Raw genomic sequence first — 22793 nt, forward strand, 5'->3', positions numbered from 1 at the left:
GATTCACTCCCGTCTGGGACTATACGTCCCGTGTGTGTGTCTCAGTGTCAGCTCCTGTACATGTACAGCACCCACAGCGGGTAAAAGGGAACGATTCACTCCCGTCTGGGACTGTACGGCCCGTGTGTGTGTGTCTCAGTGTCAGCTCCTGTACATGTACAGCACCCACAGCGGGTAAAGGGGAACGATTCACTCCCGTCTGGGACTATACGTCGTGTGTGTGTCTCAGTGTCAGCTCCTGTACATGTACAGCACACACAGCGGGTAAAAGGGAATGATTCACTCTCGTCTGGTAATGTACGGCCCGTGTGTGTTTTTTAAAATTCGTTTTATGGGATGTGGTCGTTGCTGGCAAGGCCCAGCATTTATTGCCCATCCCTAATCGCCCTTGAGAAGGTGGTGGTGAGCCGCCTTCTTGAACCGCTGCAGTCCGTGTGGTGAAGGTGCTCCCACAGCGCTGTTAGGGAGGGAGTTCCAGGATTTTGACCCAGCGACGATGAAGGAACAGCCGATATATTTCCAGGTCAGGATGGTGTGTGTGACTTGGAGGGGTACTTGGAGGTGGTGGTGTTCCCGTGCGCCTGCTGCCCTTGTCCTTCTAGGTGGAAGAGGTGGCGGGTTTGGGAGGTGCTGCCGAAGAAGCCTTGGCGAGTTGCTGCAGTGCATCTTGTAGATGGTCCACACTGCAGCCACGGTGCGCCGGTGGTGGAGGGAGTGAATGTTTAAGGTGGTGGACGGGGTGCCGATCAAGCGGGCTGCTTTGTCCTGGATGGTGTCGAGCTTCTCGAGTGTTGGAGCTGCAACTCATCCGGGCAAGTGGAGAGTATTCCATCACACTCCTGACTTGTGCCTTGTAGATGGTGGAAAGGCTTTGGGGAGTCAGGAGGTGAGACACTCGCCGCAGAATACCCAGCCTCTGACCTGCTCTTGTAGCCACAGTATTTATGTGGCTGGTCCAGTTAAGTTTCTGTGTGTTAACTCTCTGTGTGTCTCAGTGCCAGCTCCTGTACATGTACAGCACCCACAGCGGGTAAAAGGGAACGATTCACTCCCGTCTGGGACTGTACGGCCTGTGTGTGTGTCTCAGTGTCAGCTCCTGTACATGTACAGCACACACAGCGGGTAAAAGGGAACGATTCACTCCCGTCTGGGACTGTACGGCCCGTGTGTGTGTCTCAGTGTCAGCTCCTGTACATGTACAGCACACACAGCGGGTAAGAGGGAACGATTCACTCCCGTCTGGGACTGTACGGCCCGTGTGTGTGTCTCAGTGTCAGCTCCTGTTCATGTATAGCATACTGCGAGTAAAAGGGAACGATTCACTCCCGTCTGGGACTATACGTCCCGTGTGTGTGTCTCAGTGTCAGCTCCTGTACATGTACAGCACACACAGTGGGTAAAAGGGAACGATTCACTCCCGTCTGGGACTGTACGGCCCGTGTGTGTGTGTCTCAGTGTCAGCTCCTGTACACGTACAGCACACACAGTGGGTAAAAGGGAACGATTCACTCCCGTCTGGGACTATACGTCCCGTGTGTGTGTCTCAGTGTCAGCTCCTGTACATGTACAGCACACACAGTGGGTAAAAGGGAACGATTCACTCCCGTCTGGGACTATACGTCCCGTGTGTGTGTCTCAGTGTCAGCTCCTGTACATGTACAGCACCCACAGCGGGTAAAAGGGAACGATTCACTCCCGTCTGGGACTGTACGGCCCGTGTGTGTGTGTCTCAGTGTCAGCTCCTGTACATGTACAGCACCCACAGCGGGTAAAAGGGAACGATTCACTCCCGTCTGGGACTATACGTCGTGTGTGTGTCTCAGTGTCAGCTCCTGTACATGTACAGCACACACAGCGGGTAAAAGGGAATGATTCACTCTCGTCTGGTAATGTACGGCCCGTGTGTGTTTTTTAAAATTCGTTTTATGGGATGTGGTCGTTGCTGGCAAGGCCCAGCATTTATTGCCCATCCCTAATCGCCCTTGAGAAGGTGGTGGTGAGCCGCCTTCTTGAACCGCTGCAGTCCGTGTGGTGAAGGTGCTCCCACAGTGCTGTTAGGGAGGGAGTTCCAGGATTTTGACCCAGCGACGATGAAGGAACAGCCGATATATTTCCAGGTCAGGATGGTGTGTGTGACTTGGAGGGGTACTTGGAGGTGGTGGTGTTCCCGTGCGCCTGCTGCCCTTGTCCTTCTAGGTGGAAGAGGTGGCGGGTTTGGGAGGTGCTGCCGAAGAAGCCTTGGCGAGTTGCTGCAGTGCATCTTGTAGATGGTCCACACTGCAGCTACGGTGCGCCGGTGGTGGAGGGAGTGAATGTTTAAGGTGGTGGACGGGGTGCCGATCAAGCGGGCTGCTTTGTCCTGGATGGTGTCGAGCTTCTCGAGTGTTGGAGCTGCAACTCATCCGGGCAAGTGGAGAGTATTCCATCACACTCCTGACTTGTGCCTTGTAGATGGTGGAAAGGCTTTGGGGAGTCAGGAGGTGAGACACTCGCCGCAGAATACCCAGCCTCTGACCTGCTCTTGTAGCCACAGTATTTATGTGGCTGGTCCAGTTAAGTTTCTGTGTGTTAACTCTCTGTGTGTCTCAGTGCCAGCTCCTGTACATGTACAGCACCCACAGCGGGTAAAAGGGAACGATTCACTCCCGTCTGGGACTGTACGGCCTGTGTGTGTGTCTCAGTGTCAGCTCCTGTACATGTACAGCACACACAGCGGGTAAAAGGGAACGATTCACTCCCGTCTGGGACTGTACGGCCCGTGTGTGTGTCTCAGTGTCAGCTCCTGTACATGTACAGCACACACAGCGGGTAAGAGGGAACGATTCACTCCCGTCTGGGACTGTACGGCCCGTGTGTGTGTCTCAGTGTCAGCTCCTGTACATGTACAGTAGACAGCGGGTAAAAGGGAACGATTCACTCCCGCCTGGGACTGTACGGCCCGTGTGTGTGTCTCAGTGTCAGCTCCTGTACATGTACAGCACACACAGTGGGTAAAAGGGAACGATTCACTCCTGTCTGGGACTGTGCGTCCCGTGTGTGTGTCTCAGTGTCAGTTCCTGTACATGTACAGTACACACAGCGGGTAAAAGGGAACGATTCACTCCCGTCTGGGACTGTACGTCCCGTGTGTGTGTCTCAGTGTCAGTTCCTGTACATTTACAGTACACACAGCGGGTAAAAGGGAACGATTCACTCCCGTCTGGGACTGTACGGCCCGTGTGTGTGTCTCAGTGTGAGCTCCTGTACATTGTACAGCACACACAGCGGGTAAAAGGAAACGATTAACTCTCGTCTGGGACTGTACGGCCCGTGTGTGTGTCTCAGTGTGAGCTCCTGTACATGTACAGCACACACAGCGGGTAAAAGTGAATGATTAACTCTCATCTGGGACTGTACGGCCCGTGTGTGTGTGTGTCTCAGTGTCAGCTCCTGCACATGTACAGCACACACAGCGGGTAAAAGGGAACGATTCACTCCCGTCTGGGACTGTACGGCCCGTGTGTGTGTGTCTTAGTGTCAGCTCCTGTGCATGTACAGCATACACAGCGGGTAAAAGGGAACGATTCACTCCCGTCTGGGACTGTACGGCCCGTGTGTGTGTCTCAGTGTCAGCTCCTGTACATGTACAGCACACACAGCAGGTAAAAGGGAACGATTCACTCCCGTCTGGGACTGTACGGCCCGTGTGTGTGTCTCAGTGTCAGCTCCTGTACATGTACAGTAGACAGCAGATAAAAGGGAACGATTCACTCCCGTCTGGGACTGTACGGCCCGTGTGTGTGTGTCTCAGTGTCAGCTCCTGTACATGTACAGCACACACAGCGGGTAAAAGGGAACGATTCACTCCCGTCTGGGACTGTACGGCCCGTGTGTGTGTGTCTTAGTGTCAGCTCCTGTGCATGTACAGCACACACAGCGGGTAAAAGGGAACGATTCACTCCCGTCTGGGACTGTACGGCCCGTGTGTGTGTCTCAGTGTCAGCTCCTGTACATGTACAGCACACACAGCAGGTAAAAGGGAACGATTCACTCCCGTCTGGGACTGTACGGCCCGTGTGTGTGTCTCAGTGTCAGCTCCTGTACATGTACAGTAGACAGCAGATAAAAGGGAACGATTCACTCCCGTCTGGGACTGTACGGCCCGTGTGTGTGTGTCTCAGTGTCAGCTCCTGTACATGTACAGCACACACAGCGGGTAAGAGGGAACGATTCACTCCCGTCTGGTACTGTACGGCCCGTGTGTGTGTCTCAGTGTCAGCTCCTGTACATGTACAGCACACACAGCGGGTAAAAGGGAGCGATTCAGGAGAAGTACAGAGTAAACTCCAGCGGAAACTCAGTGGGAACCCCACCGTAGGTACCGTCCTCTCTTGCGCTCCATCGCTGAAGCCTGTGCGAGAGAGAGGAGATGTCTGTCGGGACTGAGAACGGCTGAGGGTTAAGAGTCCGAGTCAACTCATCATTGAAGCACAGAATCTAGACACCCCCTGCACTGACCTCTCTTGTCCGTTGTGTCATTTCAGGTGTTAGCTTGAAGAATACGTGCCTCGGGATGCTGGGAAGCATGGAGCCACGCTGCTGCGCGGCGCTGGGTTGGCTCCTGGGAGCCTTGGCGGGCCTGGTGCTAAGCCACCCTCAGCAGGGGACCCAGCCCCACTCCATCAGGATCGAAGGGGACATCACCTTAGGCGGACTCTTCCCAGTCCACGGCAAAGGGCCGGCTGGAGTCCCCTGCGGCGACATCAAGAAGGAGCAGGGTGTCCACCGGATGGAGGCCATGCTGTACGCCCTGGACCAGATCAACAGCGACCCCGAGCTTCTCCCCAACATCACCCTCGGGGCGCGGATCCTGGACACCTGCTCCCGAGACATCTACGCCCTGGAGCAGTCGCTCACCTTCGTGCAGGCCCTCATCCAGAAGGACACGTCGGACATCAGGTGCTCCAACGGCGAGCCGCCCATCCTGGGCAAGCCGGAGAGGGTGATTGGGGTCATCGGAGCCTCGGCCAGCTCCGTCTCCATCATGGTGGCCAACGTCCTCAGGCTCTTTGCAGTTAAGTTCAACTTGGAGGAGGGGGATTGCGGACCCGAGCCAATTATGGGCTTCATGAATAGAGGCATCGAGTACAAAAGCAAAGAAATTATGATGGACCTTTATAAAACACTGGTTCGGCCTCAACTGGAGTATTGTGTCTAATTCTGGGCCACCGCACTTTAAGAAGGATGTGAAGGCCTTAGAGAGGGTGCAGAGGAGATTGTCCAGAATGGTACCAGGGATGAGGGACTTCAGTGATGTGGAGAGACTGGAGAAGCTGGGATTGTTCTCCTTAGAGCAGAGAAGGTTAAGGGGAGATTGACCAGAATGGTACCAGGGATGAGGGACTTCAGTGATGTGGAGAGACTGGAGAAGCTGGGGTTGTTCTCCTTGGAGCAGAGAAGGTTAAGGGGAGATTGACCAGAATGGTACCAGGGATGAGGGACTTCAGTGATGTGGAGAGACTGGAGAAGCTGGGGTTGTTCTCCTTAGAGCAGAGAAGGTTAAGGGGAGATTGACCAGAATGGTACCGGGGATGAGGGACTTCAGTGATGTGGAGAGACTGGAGAAGCTGGGATTGTTCTCCTTAGAGCAGAGAAGGTTAAGGGGAGATTGACCAGAATGGTACCAGGGATGAGGGACTTCAGTGATGTGGAGAGACTGGAGAAGCTGGGATTGTTCTCCTTAGAGCAGAGAAGGTTAAGGGGAGATTGACCAGAATGGTACCGGGGATGAGGGACTTCAGTGACGTGGAGAGACTGGAGAAGCTGGGATTGTTCTCCTTAGAGCAGAGAAGGTTAAGGGGAGATTGACCAGAATGGTACCGGGGATGAGGGACTTCAGTGATGTGGAGAGACTGGAGAAGCTGGGGTTGTTCTCCTTAGAGCAGAGAAGGTTAAGGGGAGATTGACCAGAATGGTACCAGGGATGAGGGACTTCAGTGATGTGGAGAGACTGGAGAAGCTGGGATTGTTCTCCTTAGAGCAGAGAAGGTTAAGGGGAGATTGACCAGAATGGTACCAGGGATGAGGGACTTCAGTGATGTGGAGAGACTGGAGAAGCTGGGATTGTTCTCCTTGGAGCAGAGAAGGTTAAGGGGAGATTGACCAGAATGGTACCGGGGATGAGGGACTTCAGTGATGTGGAGAGACTGGAGAAGCTGGGGTTGTTCTCCTTAGAGCAGAGAAGGTTGAGAGGAGATTTGATAGAGGCATTCAAAATCATGAGGGGTCTAGACAGAGTAGACAGAGAGAAACTGTTTCCATTGGCAGGGTGGAGAACCAAAGGACACAGATTTAAAGTGATTGGCAGAAGAACCAAAGGCGACATGAGGAAAAACTTGTTCACGCAGCGAGTGGTCAGGATCTGGAATGCACTGCCTGAGAGGGCGGTGGAGGCAGATTCAATCGTGGCTTTCCAAAGGGAATTGGATAAGTACCTGAAGGAAAAACATTTGCAGGGCTACGGGGAAAGGGCGGGGGAGTGGGACTCGCTGAAGTGCTCTTGCAGAGACCCGGCACGGGCTCGACGGGCCGAATGGCCTCCTCCTGTGCTGTAACCGTTCTATTATACGCAGGGCGTTAGAGAGCCTGGCTTCAGGCGGTTTAGCTCAAGGGGTCGACAAGCTTGGATCCCATAATGGACAAGGGGTTCCGGGGGGGAATAGGACTGAGGAGCTGAGAGCTGAAGCCGGCCATTAGGGGTCAGCTCAGGATCGTGTTTGGGATCGGCCTCAGGGCTGTATTGACGTGAGGAGTGGAGGATGATGGGAGGAGTGGAGGATGATGGGAGGAGTGGAGCATGATGGGAGAAGGACATCAATTGTAATGGCGCCTCTCAGGACCTCAGGGCTGCCCAGTGTGCGTCACAGCCAATGAAGTACTTTTGAAGACGAGTAACTGTTGTTGTGTAGGGGAATCCGGCAGTCAATTTGTGCACAGCAAGATTCCACAGACAGCAGATGAGAGTTAATCTGCTTTATTGGCCCCAGGACACCGGGGAGAAGTCCCCACCTGCTCTTCTTCCAATAGTGGCCGTGGGACCTTTAACGTCCACTCGAGAGGGCAGACGGGGGGTCTCGGGTTTAACGTCTCATCCCGAAAGACGGCACCTCTGACAGTGCGGCACTCCCTCAGTACCGCCCCTCCGACAGTGCGGCACTCCCTCAGTACCGCCCCTCCGACAGTGCGGCGCTCCCTCAGTACCGCCCCTCCGACAGTGCGGCGCTCCCTCAGTACCGCCCCTCCGACAGTGCGGCGCTCCCTCAGTACCGCCCCTCCGACAGTGCGGCGCTCCCTCAGTACCGCCCCTCTGACAGTGCGGCGCTCCCTCAGTACCGCCCCTCCGACAGTGCGGTGCTCCCTCAGTACCGCCCCTCCGACAGTGCGGCGCTCCCTCAGTACTGCCCCTCCGACAGTGCGGCGCTCCCTCAGTACCGCCCCTCCGACAGTGCGGCGCTCCCTCAGTACCGCCCCTCCGACAGTGCGGCGCTCCCTCAGTACCGCCCCTCTGACAGTGCGGCACTCCCTCAGTACTGCCCCTCCGACAGTGCGGCGCTCCCTCAGTACTGCCCCTCCGACAGTGCGGCGCTCCCTCAGTACTGTCGCTCTGACAGTGCGGTGTCCCCCTCAGTACTGCCCCTCCGACAGTGCGGCGCTCCCTCAGTACTGCCCCTCCGACAGTGCGGTGCTCCCTCAGTACCGCCCCTCCGACAGTGCGGCACTCCCTCAGTACTGCCCCTCCGACAGTGCGGCACTCCCTCAGTACTGCCCCTCCGACAGTGCGGCGCTCCCTCAGTACTGCCCCTCCGACAGTGCGGCGCTCCCTCAGTACCGCCCCTCCGACAGTGCGGCGCTCCCTCAGTACTGCCCCTCCGACAGTGCGGCGCTCCCTCAGTACCGCCCCTCCGACAGTGCGGCGCTCTCTCAGTACTGCCCCTCCGACAGTGCGGCGCTCCCTCAGTACCGCCCCTCCGACAGTGCGGCACTCCCTCAGTACTACTCCACCGACAGTGCGACGCTCCCTCAGTACCACCCCTCCGACAGTGCGGCGCTCTCTCAGTACCGCCCCTCCGACAGTGCGGCGCTCCCTCAGTACCGCCCCTCCGACAGTGCGGCGCTCTCTCAGTACTGCCCCTCCGACAGTGCGGCACTCCCTCAGTACCGCCCCTCCGACAGTGCGGCCCTCCCTCAGTACCGCCCCTCCGACAGTGCAGCACTCTCTCAGTACTGCCCCTCCGACAGTGCGGCACTCCCTCAGTACCGCCCCTCCGACAGTGCGGCGCTCCCTCAGTACTGCTCCACCGACAGTGCGACGCACCCTCAGTACCGCCACGTCCCTGGTTGGGAAACATTGAGCCTGAGGCGCAGGAAGTGGAAGCCCGTCCCAGACACGGCCTCTAACTCTTGTTGTTGTCGAACACTCCTCAGATTCCGCAGATCAGCTACGCCTCGACGGCGCCGGAGCTCAGCGATAACAACCGCTATGACTACTTCTCCCGGGTGGTGCCCCCTGACTCCTACCAGGCACAGGCCATGGTAGACATCGTCAAGGCCCTGGGGTGGAACTACGTGTCGACCATCGCCTCGGAGGGCAACTACGGAGAGAGTGGGGTGGAGGCCTTCTCCCATGTCTCCAGGGAGGCCGGTAAGGCACGAGCCGCGGGTGCTCCTCTCTCCTTATAATGGGCCGGAGAGAGGGGTGAGAGCGAGGGTCATCCCTCTCGTATCGGACCATCGCCCTCATCATCAGGATCATCTTCACCAGCAGCACCTTCACTCACATCATCAGTACCATCCTTCCCTATGAGAGGAACAGGAGGAGGCCATTCAGCCCCTCGAGCCTGTTAAATTAGGAACAGGAGGAGGCCATTCAGCCCCCTCGAGCCTGTTACATTAGGAACACGGGGAGGCCGTTCAGCCCCTCGAGCCTGTTACATTAGGAACAGGAGGAGGCCGTTCAGCCCCTCGAGCCTGTTACATTAGGAACACGGGGAGGCCGTTCAGCCCCTCGAGCCTGTTACATTAGGAACAGGAGGAGGCCGTTCAGCCCCCTCGAGCCTGTTACATTAGGAACAGGAGGAGGCCGTTCAGCCCCCTCAAGTCTGTTACATTAGGAACAGGAGGAGGCCATTCAGCCCCTCGAGCCTGTTACATTAGGAACAGCAGGAGGCCATTCAGCCCCTCGAGCCTGTTACATTAGGAACAGGAGGAGGCCGTTCAGCCCCCTCAAGTCTGTTACATTAGGAACAGGAGGAGGCCATTCAGCCCCTCGAGCCTGTTACATTAGGAACAGGAGGAGGCCATTCAGCCCCTCGAGCCTGTTACATTAGGAACAGGAGGAGGCCATTCAGCCCCTCGAGCCTGTTACATTAGGAACAGGAGGAGGCCATTCAGCCCCTCGAGCCTGTTACATTAGGAACAGGAGGAGGCCATTCAGCCCCTCGAGCCTGTTACATTAGGAACAGGAGGAGGCCATTCAGCCCCTCGAGCCTGTTACATTAGGAACAGGAGGAGGCCATTCAGCCCCTCGAGCCTGTTACATTAGGAACAGGAGGAGGCCATTCAGCCCCTCGAGGCTGTTACATTAGGAACAGCAGGAGGTCGTTCAGCCCCTCAAGCCTGTTACATTAGGAACAGGAGGAGGCCATTCAGCCCCCTCGAGCCTGTTACATTAGGAATAGGAGGAGGCCATTCAGCCCCCTCGAGCCTGTTACATTAGGAACAGCAGGAGGCCATTCAGCCCCTCGAGCCTGTTACATTAGGAACAGGAGGAGGCCGTTCAGCCCCCTCGAGTCTGTTACATTAGGAACAGGAGGAGGCCATTCAGCCCCTCGAGCCTGTTACATTAGGAACAGGAGGAGGCCGTTCAGCCCCTCGAGCCTGTTACATTAGGAACAGGAGGAGGCCATTCAGCCCCTCGAGGCTGTTACATTAGGAACAGGAGGAGGCCGTTCAGTCCCTCGAGCCTGTTACATTAGGAACAGGAGGAGGCCGCTCAGCCCCTCGAGCCTGTTACATTAGGAACAGGAGGAGGCCGTTCAGCCCCTCGAGCCTGTTACATTAGGAACAGGAGGAGGCCGTTCAGCCCCCTCGAGCCTGTTACATTAGGAACAGTAGGAGGACATTCAGCCCCCTCGAGCCTGTTACATTAGGAACAGGAGGAGTCCGTTCAGCCCTTCGAGCCTGTTACATTAGGAACAGGAGGAGGCCATTCAGCCCCTCGAGCCTGTTACATTAGGAACAGGAGGAGGCCGTTCAGCCCCCTCGAGCCTATTATATTAGGAACAGGAGGAGGCCATTCAGCCCTTCGAGCCTGTTACATTAGGAACAGGAGGAGGCCATTCAGCCCCTCGAACCTGTTACATTAGGAACAGGAGGAGGCCGTTCAGCCCCTCGAACCTGTTACATTAGGAACAGGAGGAGGCCGTTCAGCCCCTCGAGCCTGTTACATTAGGAACAGGAGGAGGCCATTCAGCCATCAAGCCTGATACATTAGGAACAGCAGGAGGCCATTCAGCCCCTCGAGCCTGTTACATTAGGAACAGGAGGAGGCCGTTCAGCCCCTCGAACCTGTTACATTAGGAACAGGAGGAGGCCGTTCAGCCCCTCGAACCTGTTACATTAGGAACAGGAGGAGGCCATTCAGCCCCTCTCGCCTGTTCCACCATTCAACGAGATCGTGGCTGACCTGCGACCTAACTCCATCCACCCGCCTGTGGCCCAGATCCCTCAAAACCCTTTGGTTAACAGAAATCTCCGAGTTAAAATTAACAATTGATCCCCAGCATCAGTTGCTGTTTTGCGGAAGAGAGTTCCAAACTTCTACCACCCTTTGTGTGTCGAAGTGTTTCCTAACTTCACTCCCGAAAGGCCTGGCTCTCATCAGGACCCTCAGTCTCCATCCCGAGGACCATGCCTTGTGATCAGGTTCGTTGAAGCTTATCCTTCCTCTCGCCACCACCTCTCCCATCAGAACCATCTCCTTGGTCACCGTCCTCCATCTGCCCTGGGCCTCCTCTCGTTGGGGATCTTTGAATTGACGTAAGATAATTACTAGGCACTCGGTCTCAGTGTTAAACAAAGCTTTAATCAACTGTTTTACAACATGGAGGTCTAGTTGTGTCCTTCACTAGTTCCTGTTAAAGAATGTCCCTGCGCAAGCTGGGCCCGTGCCCGAGTATTTATACTCTCCCTGGCCAGCGCCACCCGCAGGCCGCTCAGTATTATTTCATGAGTCTTCCTTTCATGAATGACTGATTCATGTCAGGAATGTCTTGAGGAACAAGCCTCTGATCAAGAAGGTAGCTGATTAGAGCTGCAGACTTTCGCAAGGCTGCTCCCTATAATAAGGATCATCCCTCCCAATATGTGTCTCACTGGTACAGATGTGCAAATGCACATAAACACAGCTGCGCAGACGGGCGCCCTTAATATCCATCTGCACGCACCACACGCATGTAGTCATGACCATATACACGCACAAGCATTTCTTTCTATACATAAGAACATAAGAACATAAGAAATAGGAGCAGGAGTCGGCCAATCGGCCCCTCGAGCCTGCTCCGCCATTCAATAAAATCATGGCTGATCTGATCCTAACCGCCAATCTACTATCACAGAACCATCTCCTGAATGTAACAGAATTAGACACATGAAATAGGAGCAGGATCAGGCTACACGGCCCCTGGGCCCGCTCCGCTACCCACAGGGCCATGTCCGATCCGAACCTAGACTCATGTCCAAATTCCTGCCCGCTCCCCGTAACCCTTAATTCCCTTTACTTCTAGGAAACTGTCTATTTCTGTTTTAAATTTATGTAATGATGTAGCTTCTACAGCTTTTTGGGGTAGCATATTCCATGGACCTACCAACCTCTGAGTGAAGTAGTTCCTCCTCATCTCAGTTTTGAAAGAGCAGCCCCTTATTCTAAGACTATGCCCCCTAGTTCTAGTTTCACCCATCATCGGGAACATCTTCCCCGCATCCACCCGATCCAACCCCTTCACAATCTTACATGTTTCAATAAGATCGCCTCTCATTCTTCTGAACTCCAATGAGTAGAGTCCCAATCTACTCAACCTCTCCTCATATGTCCATCTCCTCATCCCCGGGATTAACCAAGTGAACCTTCTTTGTACTGACTCGAGAGCAAGTATGTCTTTTCTTAAGTATGGACACCAAAACTGTATGCAGTATTCCAGGTGCGGTCTCACCAATACCTTGTACAACTGAAGCAATACCTCCCTATTTTTATATTCTATCCCCCTCGCAATGAAAGCCAACATTCCATTGGCCTTCTTAATCACTTGCTGCACCTGCATACTAACCTTTAGAGTTTCGTGCACCAGGACCCCCAGATCCCTTTGTACTTCAGTACTTTCCAGTTTCTTGCCATTAAGATAATAACTTGCTCTACGATTTTTCCTGCCAAAGTGCATAACCTCACACTTTCCAGTATTGTATTCCATCTGCCAAATCTCTGCCCACTTACTTAGCCTGTCTATGTCCCCTTGCAGGTTTTTTATGTCCTCCTCACTCACTACTTTCCCTCCCATCTTAGTATCATCTGCAAACTTTGATATGTTACACTCGGTCCCCTCCTCCAAATCGTTAATATAGATTGTAAAGAGTTGGGGACCCAGCACTGACCCCTGCGGAACACCACTAGTTACTGATTGCCAGTCTGAGAATGAACCATTTATCCCAACTCTTTGCCTTCTGTTAGATAGCCAATCCTCTATCCATGCCAGAATATTACCCCCAATCCCGTGATTTTTTATCTTAAGCAATAATCTTTTGTGTGGCACCTTGTCAAATGCCTTTTGGAAGTCGAAATACACTACGTCCACTGGTTCCCCTTTATCCACCTTATATGTTACTTCCTCAAAGAACTGCAGCAAATTTGTCAAACATGACTTCCCCTTCACAAAACCATGCTGACTTTGTCCTATTAAATTATGATTATCCAAATGTCCTGTTACTGTCCCCTTAATAATGGACTCCAAAATGTTACCTACCACAGATGTTAGGCTAACCGGGCTATAGTTTCCAGCCTTCTGTCTACTGCCCTTTTTAAATAAGGGTGTTACATTAGCAGTTTTCCAGTCTGCCGGGACCTTTGCTGAGTCCAGGGAGTTTTGGAAAATTATTACCAATGCATCCACAATCCCTACCGCCACTTCCCTCAAGACCCTAGGATGTAAGACATCAGGTCCAGGTGATTTATCCACCTTGAGTCCCACTATTTTACCGAGTACCACTTCCTTAGTGATTTTGATCGTGTTTAGCTCCTCCCCCCCTATTGCCCCCTGTTTGTCCAGTGTTGGGATATTCTTAGTGTCCTCTACTGTAAAGACTGATACAAAATATTCATTCAGTGTTTTTGCCATCTCCATATTTCCCACCATTAATTTCCCGGTCTCATCCTCTAAGGGACCAACATTTACTATAGCCACCCTTTTTCTTTTTATATAACTATAAAAACTCTTACTATCTGTTTTTATATTTTTTGCTAATTTACTTTCATAATCTATCTTCCTTTTCTTAATCAATCTTTTTGTTATTTTTTGCTGTCTTTTAAAGTTTTTCCAATCCTCTATCCTCCCACTAGATTTGGCTACCTTATATGCCCTTGTTTTTAGTCGAATACTATCCTTAATTTCTTTACTTAGCCACGGATGGCTGTCTTTTCTTTTACACCCTTTTCTTCTCAGTGGAATATATATTTTTTGGAAGTTGTAAAATAACTCCTTAAATGTACACCACTGATCATGTATCGTCTTACCCTTTAATCTATTTTCCCAATCCACTCTACTCAATTCCGCTCTCATACCTTCATAGTCTCCTTTATTCAAGCTTAGCACGCTTGTTTGAGATCCAACCTTCTCACCCTCTAATTGAATATGGAATTCAACCATGTTATGGTCACTCATTCCAAGGGGATCCTTTACTAGGACATTTTTAATTAATCATGTCTCGTTACACAGGACCAGATCTGAGGTTGCTTGCCCCCTGGTCGGTTCAGTTACATACTGCTCAAGAAACCCATCCCGAATACACTCAATGAACTCATCCTCAAGGCAGCCCTGCCCAATTTGATTTGTCCAATTAATATGATAGTTAAAATCCCCCATAATTATAGATGTTCCCTTATTACAAGCCTCAACTATTTCCTGATTGATACTCCGTCCAACAGAGTTGCCACTGTTCGGAGGCCTATAGACTACGCCCACTAGTGTTTTTTTCCCCTTATTATTCCTTACCTCCACCCAAACTGTTTCATTATCCTGATCTTTTGACCCAATATCATTTCTCTGTATTACAGTGATTCCTTCCTTTATTAACATAGCCACCCCACCTCCCCTTCCTTCCTGCCTGTCCTTCCTGATCGTTAAATAACCTGGTATGTTTAATTCCCAGGCATTGTCACCCTGCAGCCATGTTTTTGTAATGGCCACAAGATCATACCCATATGTAGTTATTTGTGCCATTAACTCGTCTATTTTGTTACGAATGCTACGTGCATTCAGATAGAGAACTTTCAAATATGTTTTGTGACACTTTGTTTCTGCTTTTGCCCTTTTTATTACTTTACCTTTTACTCCATACCTTCTGCCCCTTCCTGACACGCTCTGGTTTTTAATTTCCCCACTGCTACCTAAGTCTATGACCTTCTCTGTTGTCATTTTTATTATTTGCTCTCTAGGAACCTCCCCCCCACTAGTTAGTTTAAAGCCCTCTCTACAGCCCTAGTTATATGATCCGCCAGGACTCTAGTCCCAGCACTGGCCAAGTGAAGCCCGTCCTAACGGAACAGCTCCCTCCTGTCCCAGTACTGGTGCCAGTGTCCCAGGAAGCAAAACCCATTTCTCCCACACCAGTCTTTGAGCCACGCATTTAACTCTCTAATTTTATTTGTCCTAGCCAAATTCGCTCATGGCTCAGAGATTATTACCCTTGAGGTTCTGTTTTTTAATTTGACCCCTAGCTGCTCATACTCCTTTAACAGAACCGGCTTCCTAGTCCTATCTACGTCGTTTGTACCAACATGGACCACGACAACTGGATCCAACCCCTCCCACTGCTAGTTTCTTTCCAGCCCAGAGGAGATGTCCTTAACCCTGGCACCGGGTAGGCAACACAGCCTTCGGGACTCTCGCTCTCGGCTGCAGAGAACTCTATCTATCCCCCTAACAGTACTATCCCCTACCACTACAACATTTCTATTTACTCCCCCCTCTTGAATGGCCCCCCATTCCACGGTCCTGTGGCCAGGTTGCTCATCCTCCCTGCAGTCCCTGCTCCTGTCCCCACAGGGAGTAAGAACCTCGAACCTGTTGGACAACAGCAAGGGCTGCGGCTCCTCCAGCTCTACCTCCGGGATCCCCGTACCTGCCTCACTCGTAGTCACACCATCCTGTCCCTGACCATGGGCTACATCTGAATTAATTAACTTCATAGGTGTGACCACCTCCTGATACACAGAGTCCAGGTACTTCTCCCCCTCCCTGATGTGTCGCAGTGTCTGAAGCTCAGACTCCAGCTCATCAACACGGAGCTGGAGTTCCTGTAGCAGCAGACACTTGTCACAGACGTAATCACCGTGAGCCTCAATGGGGTTCACCGGCTCCCACATCTCGCAACAGTAACACATCACCTGCTCCATTCTATGTAATTAATTAAATTTTTTATTGTTAGTTATGGACACCCTCTGCCCGATTTTAGATGCTAGTATCCCCTTTAATTAGTTGGATTTAAATTAAATCAATCCCTCTCGTTACACCAGTTAAATGGTTTACCAACAGTCACTCTGCACCAGAAAGGCCTTATTAACTACAACCCACAGAGTTAAAGTTTGAAAAGAGCACCTAACACCCCACTTACACTAACTCACACTTCCCCAAACTCACAGCACTCTTTGATGACTCGCACTTAGTGCTTGCTCGCACTAAGACTGGTCTTTTTCTACTGTTTGTTTGTTTACAGCCAAATGAGTCACCCCTGCTGATTGGTTAGAAAACTGGTTTCCACTGCCTGCTGTGCCAATTTACTCCTACTGCAGTGTAACCTTGTTTTACTCTTCTTAAACCAACAGAATCCGAAATATTTAACTTTTCCCCTTTACTTAAACTGCTTAAGTAATCTTATCAAGAATGATTTAAAGAGAAATAACAATTAAAGAACTCTCACACTTACCCAAACTCAAAGCACTCTTTGATGACTCGCACTCAGATAGACACAGATGTCCTTTTAAACATGTGTATGCATACATTCCCATGTGTGCTTCCACACTCACAAGTAAAAAGAAAGACAGACTCCCATTTCTCCAGCGCCTTTCACCACCTCAGGACGTCCCAAAGCGCTTCACAGCCAATGAAGGACTTTTCCAAGTGTGGCCACTGTTGTAATGTAGGAAACGCAGCAGCCAATTTGTGCACAGCCCGTCTGACAGTGCGGCGCTCCCTCGGTACCGCCCCTCCGACAGTGCGGCGCTCCCTCAGTACTGCCCCTCTGACACTGCGGCGCTCCCTCAGTACTGCCCCTCCGACAGTGCGGCGCTCCCTCAGTACTGCCCCTCCGACAGTGCGGCGCTCCCTCGGTACCGCCCCTCCGACAGTGCGGCGCTCCCTCAGTACTGCCCCTCTGACACTGCGGCGCTCCCTCAGTACTGCCCCTCCGACAGTGCGGCGCTCCCTCAGTACCGCCCCTCCGACAGTGCGGCACTCCCTCAGTACCACCCCTCCGACAGTGCGGCGCTCCCTCAGTACTGCCCCTCCGACAGTGCAGCGCTCCCTCAGTACCGCGCCTCCGACAGTGCGGCAATCCCTCAGTACTGCCCCTCCGACAGTACAGCACTCCCTCAGTACTGCCTCTCCAACAGTGCGGTGCTCCCTCAGTACTGTCCCTCCGACAGTGTGGCGCTCTCTCAGTACCGCTCCTCCGACAGCGTGGCGCTCCTTCAGTACTGCCCCTCCGATAGTGCGGCGCTCCCTCAGTACCGCCCCTCCGACAGTGCGGCGCTCCCTCAGTACTGCCCCTCCGACAGTGCGGCGCTCCCTCAGTACTGCCCCTCCGAAAGTGCGGCGCTCCCTCAGTACTGCCTCTCCGACAGTGCGGCACTCCCTCAGTACCGCCCCTTCAACAGTGCGGCGCTCCCTCAGTACCGCCCCTCCGACAGTGCGGCGCTCCCTCAGTACCGCCCCTCCGACAGTGCGGCGCTCCCTCAGTACCGCCCCGGCCGACAGTGCGGTGCTCCCTCAGTACCGCCCCTCCGACAGTGCGGCGCTCCCTCAGTACCGCCCCTCCGACAGTGCGGCGCTCCCTCAGTACCGCCCCTCCGACAGTGCGGCGCTCCCTCAGTACTGCCCCTCCGACAGTGCAGCGCTCCCTCAGTACCGCCCCTCCGACAGTGCGGCGCTCCCTCAGTACTGCCCCTCCGACAGTGCAGCGCTCCCTCAGTACCGCCCCTCCGACAGTACGGCGCTCCCTCAGTACTGCCCCTCCGACAGTGCAGTGCTCCCTCAGTACCGCCCCTCCGACAGTGCGGTGCTCCCTCAGTACTGCCCCTCCGACAGTGCGGTGCTCCCTCAGTACTGCCCCTCCGACAGTGCGGCGCTCCCTCAGTACCGCCCCTCCGACAGTGCGGTGCTCCCTCAGTACCGCCCCTCCGACAGTGCGGTGCTCCCTCAGTACCGCCCCTGCAACAGTGCGGCACTCCCTCAGCCCAAATTTTTTGCTCGAGTCTCTGGAGTGGGGACTGGAGCCCACAAGCTTCTGACTCAGCAGCAAGAGTGAGACGCACTGAACTACAGCTCATACATATACACGAACACGCCTGCACACACACCCACACACATACATACACGTAAAGAGACATGCACATCCCACACACATGCACGCAGACTCACGCACGTAGGCGCGCATGTACACAAACATGTACACATACGTGCAAACACATATCGCGCGCATGCTCACATACAGATGCGCAGGGAGCAGACGTCGGTCCTGGGAGGTGTTTGCCTGATGTTTGTTCTGTGTGCTAGGCGGGGTGTGCATCGCCCAGTCGCTGAAGATCCCTCGCGAGCCCAAACCGGGCGAATTTGAGAAGCTGATCAACAGGCTGATGGAAACTCCCAACGCGCGAGGAATCATCATCTTCGCCAATGAGGACGACATCAAGTAAGACGGCTCACTCGCTGGTTACTCCTGGTCCCTCCCAGTAAACCCCGCAACACTTAGATCGGGGTTGATTCATTTACCGCTCCTTACATTGTACTCTTCCCCTTTGTCTTCAGTCTTCAGGCTCTTTATTGCTTCCTGTTGTCACTGCCTTATTCTGCCTCTTAGTTTCCCCTCCGCCTTCTGCCCTCCGCCCTGCCCTTCCTCCCCTGGACATTGGTGGCTTTCACAAGGGCTCTGGTAAACCAGAGCCAGCAGGACACCAGCTCTGCGCCCCAGGAGCATGTGTGAGTGTGTGTACATGTTTGTGAGTGTGTGCAAGTGTGCATGTGAGTGTGCATGGGAGTGTGTGTGTGCATGCATGTGTGTGTGCATGCGAGTGTGTGTGCATGTGCGTGTGCATGCGAGTGTGTGTGTGCATGCGAGTGTGCATGTGAGTGTGTGTGCATGCATGCGAGTGTGTGTGTGCATGCAAGTGTGTGTGTGTGCATGCAAGTGTGTGTGCGCATGTGAGTGTGTGTGCATGCGACTGTGTGTGTGTGTGCATGCGAGTGTGTGTGCATGCGAGTGTGCATGCAAGTGTGTGTGCATGCATGCGAGTGTGTGTGTGCATGCAAGTGTGTGTGTGTGCATGCAAGTGTGTGTGCGCATGTGAGTGTGCGTGCATGCGACTGTGTGTGTGTGTGCATGCGAGTGTGTGTGTGCATGCGAGTGTGCATGCAAGTGTGTGTGTGTGCATGCGAGTGAGCATGGGAGTGTGTGTGGGTGCATGCGAGTGTGTGTGTGCATGCGAATGTGTGTGTGCAGGTGTGTGTGCATGCGAGTGTGTGTGTGTGCAAGTGTGTATACATGCGAGTGTGTGTGTGCATACGGGTGTGTGTGTGTGTGCATGAAAGTGTGTGTGCATGCGAGTGTGTGCATGCAAGTGTGTGTGTGCATGAGGGTGCACATGAGAGTGTGTGTGTGCATGTGAGTGTGTATGCGAGTGTGTGCATGTGCATGCGAGTGGGCATGGGAGTGTGTGTGTGCATGCGAGTGTGTGTTTGCAAGTGTGTATGCATGCAAGTGTGTGTGTGTGCAAGTGTGTATGCATGCGAGTGTGTGTGTGTGCATGCGAGTGTGTGTGTGTGCATGCAAGTGTGTGTGTGCATGAGGGTGCGCATGTGCATGTGAGTGTGTGCATGCAAGTATGTGTGTGTGCATGTGAGTGTGTGTGTATGCGAGTGTGTGCAAGTGTGTGTGTATGCGAGTGTGTGTGCATGCGAGTGTGTGTGCATGCGAGTATGTGCGTGCATGTGAGTGTGCGTGTGTGTATGCATGCGAGTGTGTGTGTGCATGTGAGTGTGCGTGTGTGTATGCATGCGAGTGTGTGTGTGCATGCGAGTGTGTGTGTGCATGCGAGTGTGTGTGCATGCACGTGTGTGTGTGCATGTGAGTGTGCGTGTGTGCATGCGAGTGTGTGTGTGCATGCGAGTGTGTATGTGCATGTGAGTGTGTGTGTATGTGAGTGTGTGTGTTTATGCGAGTGTGTGTGTTCATGCGAGTGTGTGTGCATGCGAGTATGTGTGTGCATGCGAGTGTGTGTGCATGAGGGTGCGCATGTGCATGTGAGTGTGTGCATGTGAGTGTGTGTGTGTGTGCATGTGAGTGTGTGTGAATATGCAAGTGTGCATGCGAGTGTGTGGGCATGCGAGTGAGCATGCGAGTGTGCATGTGAGTGTGTGTGCATGCGAGTGAGCATGGGAGTGTGTGTGCATGCGAGTGTGTATGTGCATGCGAGTGTGTGTGCAAGTGTGTGTGCATGCGAGTGTGTGTGTGTGTGCAAGTGTGTATACATGCGAGTGTGTGTTTGTGTGCATGTGCATGTGAGTGTGTGCATGTGAGTGTGTGTGTGTATGCAAGTGTATGTGCATGCGAGTGTGTGTGTGCATGCAAGTGTGTGTGCATGTGAGTGAGTGTGCATGCGAGTGAGTGTGCATGCGAGTGTGTTTGCATGCGAGTGTGTGTGTGCATGTGAGTGTGTTTGCATGCGAGTGTGTGTGTGCATGTGAGTGTGAGTGTGTGCACGCGAGCGTGTGTGTGCATGCGAGTGTGTGTGTGCATGCAAGTTTGTGTGTGTGCATGCGAGTGTGTGTGTGTGCATGTGAGTGCGTGTGAGTTTGTGTGTGCATGCGAGTGTGTGTGCATGCGAGTGTGTGTGCATGTGCGTGTGCATGCGAGTGTGTGTGTGCATGCGAGTTTGTGTGTGTGCATGTGAGTGTGTGTACATGAGGGTGCGCATGTGCATGTGAGTGTGTGCATGTGAGTGTGTGTGTGTGTGCATGTGAGTGTGTGTGTATATGCGAGTGTGCATGCGAGTGTGTGTGCATGCGAGTGAGCATGGGAGTGTGTGTGTGCATGCGAGTGTGTGTGTGCATGCGAGTGTGTGTGTGCAAGTGTGTGTGCATGCGAGTGTGTGTGTGTGCAAGTGTGTATACATGCGAGTGTGTGTTTGTGTGCATGTGCATGTGAGTATGTGCATGTGAGTGTGTGTGTGTGCATGTGAGTGTGTGTGTATATGCGAGTGTGCATGCGAGTGTGTGTGCATGCGAGTGAGCATGGGAGTGTGTGTGTGCATGCGAGTGTGTGTGTGCATGCGAGTGTGTGTGTGCAAGTGTGTGTGCATGCGAGTGTGTGTGTGTGCAAGTGTGTATACATGCGAGTGTGTGTTTGTGTGCATGTGCATGTGAGTGTGTGCATGTGAGTGTGTGTGTGTATGCAAGTGTATGTGCATGCGAGTGTGTGTGTGCATGCGAGTGTGTGTGTGCGTGAGTATGTGAGTGCGTGTGAGTTTGTGTGTGTATGCGAGTGTGTGTGCATGCGAGTGTGTGTGCATGTGAGTGTGTGTGTGCATGCGAGTGTGTGTGTGCATGCGAGTTTGTGTGTGTGCATGCGAGTGAGTGTGTGCATGTGAGTGTGTGTGTATGCGAGTGTGTGTGTTTATGCGAGTATGTCTGTTCATGCGAGTGTGTGTGCATGCGAGTGTGTGTGTGCATGCGAGTGTGTGTGTGTGCATGAGGGTGCACATGTGCTTGTGAGTGTGTGCATGTGAGTGTGTGTGTGTGTGTGTGTGCATGTGAGTGTGTGTGTATATGCGAGTGTGCATTTGAGTGTGTGGGCATGCGAGTGAGCATGGGAGTGTGTGTGTGCATGGGAGTGTGTGTGTGCATGCGAGTGTGCGTGTGCATGCGAGTGTGCATGCGAGTGTGCATGTGAGTGTGTGTGCATGCGAGTGAGCATGGGAGTGTGTGTGCATGCGAGTGTGTGTGTGCATGCGAGTGTGTGTGCAAGTGTGTGTGCATGCGAGTGTGTGTGTGTGAGTGTGTGTGTGTATGCAAGTGTATGTGCATGCGAGTGTGTGTGTGCATGCAAGTATGTGTGTGTGCATGTGAGTGTGTGTGTGCATGCGAGTGTGTTTGCATGCGAGTGTGTGTGTGCATGTGAGTGTGAGTGTGTGCACGCGAGTGTGTGTGTGTGTGAGTGTGTGTGCATGGGAGTGTGTGTGTGCATGCGAGTGTGTGTGTGCAAGTGTGTGTGCATGCGAGTGTGTGTGTGTGCAAGTGTGTATACATGCGAGTGTGTGTTTGTGTGCATGTGCATGTGTGTGTGCATCTGAGTGTGTGTGTATGCAAGTGTATGTGCATGAGTGTGTGTGTGCATGCGAGTTTGTGTGTGTGCATGCGAGTGTGTGTGTGTGCATGTGAGTGTGCGCGTGTGCATGTGAGTGTGTGTGTATGCGAGTGTGTGTGTTCATGCGAGTATGTGTGTGCATGCGAGTGTGTGTGAGCATGCGAGTGTGTGTGTTCATGCAAGTGTGCGTATGTGCATGCAAGTGTGTGTGCATGCAAGTGTGTGTGTGCATGTGAGTGTGTGTGTGTGCATGTGAGTGTGTGTGTGTGTGCATGAGGGTGCGCATGTGCATGTGAGTGTGTATGCATGTGAGTGTGTGTGTGAGTGTGTGTGTGCATGTGAGTGTGTGTGTGTATGCAAGTGTGTGTGTATGCAAGTGTGTGTGCATGCGAGTGTGTGTGAGCATGCGAGTGTGTGTGTGTTCTTGCAAGTGTGCGTATGTGCATGCATGTGTGTGTGCATGCGAGTGTGTGTGTGCATGTGAGTGTGTGTGTATGCAAGTGTGTGTGCATGAGTGTGTGTGTGCATGCGAGTTTGTGTGTGTGCATGCGAGTGTGTGTGTGTGCATGTGAGTGTGCGCGTGTGCATGTGAGTGTGTGTGTATGCGAGTGTGTGTGTTCATGCGAGTATGTGTGTGCATGCGAGTGTGTGTGAGCATGCGAGTGTGTGTGTTCATGCAAGTGTGCGTATGTGCATGCAAGTGTGTGTGCATGCAAGTGTGTGTGTGCATGTGAGTGTGTGTGTGTGCATGTGAGTGTGTGTGTGTGTGCATGAGGGTGCGCATGTGCATGTGAGTGTGTATGCATGTGAGTGTGTGTGTGTGTGCATGTGAGTGTGTGTGTGTATGCAAGTGTGTGTGTATGCAAGTGTGTGTGCATGCGAGTGTGTTTGCATGCGAGTGTGTGTGCATG

At 53.1% G+C, this 22793-nt stretch overlaps 1 protein-coding gene across 1 annotated transcript in view; it reads left to right on the forward strand.

Annotated features, from left to right (window-relative positions):
* The first annotated feature begins 4564 nt into the window (after window positions 1-4564).
* LOC147086840 (metabotropic glutamate receptor 6-like) overlaps window positions 4565-22793 on the forward strand; it is a 57770-nt gene continuing 39541 nt past the window's right edge. The window contains exons 1-3 of the mRNA XM_085978336.1: window positions 4565-5053; window positions 8464-8680; window positions 18078-18213. Of these exons, the coding sequence (XP_085834462.1) occupies window positions 4565-5053; window positions 8464-8680; window positions 18078-18213 (842 nt within the window). The remainder of the gene's footprint in view (window positions 5054-8463; window positions 8681-18077; window positions 18214-22793) is intronic.

The sequence above is a fragment of the Somniosus microcephalus genome, unplaced genomic scaffold (genome assembly GCF_052327205.1).
Source record: "Somniosus microcephalus isolate GS21.2 unplaced genomic scaffold, FLI_Smic_1.0 unresolved_chr7, whole genome shotgun sequence".
NCBI classification, from domain to species: domain Eukaryota; kingdom Metazoa; phylum Chordata; class Chondrichthyes; order Squaliformes; family Somniosidae; genus Somniosus; species Somniosus microcephalus.